General features: G+C 50.3%; 1 protein-coding gene across 1 annotated transcript; it reads left to right on the top strand.

The window, feature by feature from the left end:
- Positions 1–1,555: 1,555 nt before the first annotated feature.
- Positions 1,556–3,302, top strand: LOC119408610. The gene is made up of 6 exons (XM_037675456.1): positions 1,556–1,826; positions 1,902–2,076; positions 2,145–2,440; positions 2,526–2,701; positions 2,775–3,023; positions 3,126–3,302. Exons 1-6 carry the CDS (start codon positions 1,556–1,558, stop codon positions 3,300–3,302), a joined length of 1,344 nt encoding a protein of 447 aa, XP_037531384.1.
- The last annotated feature ends 652 nt before the right edge of the window (positions 3,303–3,954 follow it).

Here is a 3,954-nt window from a genome sequence, read left to right as displayed (position 1 = left end):
AACAAAGTACAATATAAAAGTTCAACATAAACCCATAAGTGAATCATAAATCAAAAATAGAAATAAAATAGGAGTCAGTTGAGCAAAGATTAGCTTCAAATTACATTACCATCTAAAAACAACTAACTAAAAAATGTTGGAGTCTTATTAAACGTTCTTGTAACCTTAAAATTTGTTTTTTTTATGTCATATAGGAGCTGAGCTACAGACTGGGCTTCAAAACCTTCAAGCGTGGAGCAAGGCTGCCACCTTGTGGACAAATCCGGTAACAACAGAAAAACATGAAATATTAACATCAGGTTGAGTTTAAGGTTGATTATCTTTGTGGATTATTAAACACCTGGTTAGGTTTAGGGTTGGTTAAGATTTGGGGTTAATTGACAGTTGGTTAAGTTTAGGGTTGGTTAACTTTTTAGGGTTAATTGAGTCCTGGGTTAAGTTTAGGGTTAAGTCCTGGGTTAGTTTCAAGTCCTGGTTAAGTTTAGGGTTAAGTCCTGGGTTAGGTTCAAGTCCTGGTTAAGTTTAGGGTTAAGTCCTGGGTTGTTGAGTCCTGGGTTAAGTTAAGGGTTGGTTAAGTTTAGGCATAAGTCCTGGGTTAGGTTCAAGTCCTGGTTAGGTTCTTGGGTTGGTTAAGTTAAGGGTTAAGTCTTGGGTTGGGTTCAAGTCCTGGTTAGGTTTTAGGGTTGGTTAAGTTTAGGGTTAGTCAAGTAGTGTAGTAAAACGTCATCCAGGGTTGTCAGAGAAGCAGTAACAGAGGGTTAGGGGATGTTGGGCCATTGTCTCACAAATTCTACTTTAGCGTTGTGCAAACTGCATGTTTGTGGCAAAATGTTTGGGGTGTGGCCCGATAAGGACAAAGCCTTGCACGTGCTTCCTGATTAGGCCTCACATGCGGCCTTGTCTCACACAGCTGCTTCCTGATTAGGCCTCACATGTGCTCAGGGGTGCGGCCTTGTCTCACACAGCTGCTCAGGGGTGCGGCCTTGTCTCACACAGCTGTTAGCAATTTAATTAGTGACTGTATAAGAGGCAGAGCTGGCAGGATTTGACACTCAGTCAGTGGCCTGCACGAGAAGGAGACACACCAGACGACTCACCAGAGGTAAGATCCACCCACCCACCCACCCATCCATCCATCCATCCATCCATCCATCCATCCATCCATCCACCCACCCACCCACCCATCCATCCACCCATCCATCCACCCATCCATCCATCCATCCACCCACCCACCCATCCATCCACCCATCCATCCATCCATCCATCCTGACTGTGTTTTCTTCTTTTTCAGAAGCTTAGAGTTATGCCGCCCCGTCGTGGATCTGCCACGTGTCCAATTTGTTTGAAGACTTATTATGCCATGTCAAACCATCTCCAGCGAACGCACTCGGTCAAGAATGTGGAAGAGAGAAAACTGTTGTTGAACTTGGCGTCTGGACGAGTAAATGTGAGGAACGGCAAATGCCCAGTTGAAGCATGCTCCTACAGTTCTGGCCGCCTGGATAAACACCTGTTCAAGGCACACCCAGCGTTAAGTACTGCCGTGAAAGGTAAAATGCTTGACGCTGTGAGGAGGGCCAAGACTATTGAGCTTCTCCAAGCTCTCGCGGACACGGAGCCTTCTCCTCCCCTGACCTCCAGCCTCTCCGTGGAGGGCTTGGACGCCGACTGTGAAAATGAAGTGTCGGGAGCCACCTCCTTCTCGCCGTCCCCCCGTTCAGACGAGGATGTGCCCGGCCCGTCGTCTGCGTGTGCCCTCCCTGACTCGACCGGGGCATCTGCTTGTGAGGAGCAGGTGCCAGAAGCTCGTTTTCCTGCATCTATCGGTAAGTCGTGTCCTCGACACTTTCTAAACGTGGCCTGGGCGTGAATAACCTTTTGCTTTTTGTCTGCTCAACCAGTCACTTTTGTGGAAAGCTACAAGCGTTTTCTGGAGGGCGGGTGCCCCAGCGCCAAACGCCGGGAGAACGTGGGGTCTGCTGTGAATCGGGTCAGTTGTTTTCTCCAGCGTATGGCGTCTGGTTGTAATCAGCTGGGCACCTGGCTCTTCCTGGATGACGTTGGGCGTATTCAAAGGTAAGCTGGTTTGTGGTGGTCGCCATGCATGCCTTTCAAACGACTAAAATGGCAACGTTTTTCTGCAGTTGTGCGCACGAGCTGATGTCGCAGGGGAGAACCGTCACCACTGCCTGCACTCATCTCAAGAACGTGTACCAGTTCCTCGAGTATTTTACAGAAACTCCTCCACCATCATGCAGGTTGTCAAGAGCCCAGCAAATCGGTGTCTTGAGGGCATTGAAGAACTGCATTCGCCAGCTGCGTAAAGACGTGGTGCTTCACCAAATAACAGTTAAAGATGCCAAGGTGTCGCGCATCATTTCAGCACAGACCCTAACAAAGTGCCGGGACTTGGCCCGCTCCAGAATCCCTCAGCTGCTTGGTAAGACTTTTTATCTCTTCTCCCAATCCTCCTCTCTTTCTATAACTTTAAACCACTCTCTCGCCATCTCTCTCAACCCCCTCAGACATGATGGAGGACGACAAATCCCCCGAGCTGAGGCATCGCTTCTACGGCTACTTTTCTGCCCTGATCGCCTCTGTCTACGGTCACCGGATTGGCGTTCTTATCGGCATGGCTGTGTCTGAGGTGGAAGCTGCCAAGGCACGTCATCAGTCAGAGTCTCTGGGCTTCGTTGTGAATGTACGTAGTGAGGTACTAGGTCGACGCGTGGCACGCAGGTGAGCCAACTAATTTTGCATGCCTCCTTCCCCAGGTGAGGGAGCACAAGACAAACGGTGCCTTCGGTATGGCACAGATCTACTTGAACCACGAGGAGTTCTCCTGGGCTGAACGGTGGCTAAATATGCGGGCTGCTCTGTCTCTGCCGGAGGGGAGGTTTCTCCACACCACTTCTAACAGCCCGGGCAAGATTCTCCTCAAGTATCTCCGGGTGGTGTGGGAGGAGATGGGGCTTCCAGGATTACCTTCCTTCACAGACATCAGAACGTCTGTGGCTACGCATGTACGGTGCCTGCTGCTAATGTACCCTCACGTTTCAGTATAGTGAACATGATGGTCTTTTGTAACGACATTTATTTATTTTCGCTTTTCTTTTTTTCCCCAGGTAAAGAACTTTCACAGCGCTGAGGTTCGCCGAAGATTGGCCAACTTCATGTGTCATGACACCTCGACCGCTGACAGATTCTACGCAATGCATCTCACCGCTGAGCAAGCGAGAACGATCAGAGTGCTTTTCGAGCAGTCGACATCCAACGCAGAGGCCCAGGCAGGAGAGCCGTGATTCAGAGACGGGCTAGATGGGCGTCAGTGAGGCCCAATGTCGCTTGACCATCATGAAAACATGTATTTTTTTTGTTTGAAATAAAAGATCTGCTGCATGATCTGTGCCCAGTCTCAGCACTTAGTCAGAGAATCAGCACATGTGATGAAAACTGGGACATATCCACACAAAGTGCCCAGGGCAGGAGCTCGCAGGCTGGGTACGTTTCCTCCATGCTCCCCCGGGGGTGTTGGAGGAGCGCGTGCCCAGGGCAGGAGCTCTCGGGCTGGGTACGGCGCCGCCTGGTTGTGGGAGGGTGGCGGGGTGAAGGAACGGCCGTAAAACGGTCAAAAAAGCAGCTGCGGCCTGCAGCTCGCCACTTTTCTGGTGCGCGAGAGCGAGCCGAGTCGGGATCTGTGCTCGGAATCCGCGTAGCACCTTCCTAGCCGAAGTTATTAACGTTTAGGTTTTGACGTTTCTCAGAGAGAAGGTTTGAGCTGAGAAACGTCAAATTTTGACGTTTCTCAGAGCTGAGAAACGTCAAACTTTGAAGGTCCGTAAAACGGTCAAAAAAGCAGCTGCGGCCTGCAGCTCGCCATTTTTCTGGTGCGCGAGAGCGAGCCGAGTCGGGATCTGTGCTCGGAATCCGCGTAGCACCTTCCTAGCCGAAGTT

The sequence above is a fragment of the Nematolebias whitei genome, chromosome 4 (genome assembly GCF_014905685.2).
Source record: "Nematolebias whitei isolate Nwh7 chromosome 4, NemWhi1, whole genome shotgun sequence".
Classification (NCBI taxonomy): Eukaryota; Metazoa; Chordata; class Actinopteri; order Cyprinodontiformes; family Rivulidae; genus Nematolebias; species Nematolebias whitei.
Note: the sequence above shows the minus strand (reverse complement) of the source record. Positions and strands in the feature narration are given on the sequence as shown.

Coding starts and splice junctions, on each gene's coding strand:
- LOC119408610 (XM_037675456.1), top strand. CDS start 1,556: ATGCTTGACGCTGTGAGGAGGGCCAAGACTATTGAGCTTCTCCAAGCT. Junction 2,077..2,144: donor GACGTTGGGCGTATTCAAAG/GTAAGCTGGTTT, acceptor GTTTTTCTGCAG/TTGTGCGCACGAGCTGATGT. Junction 2,702..2,774: donor CTCTGGGCTTCGTTGTGAAT/GTACGTAGTGAG, acceptor CTCCTTCCCCAG/GTGAGGGAGCACAAGACAAA.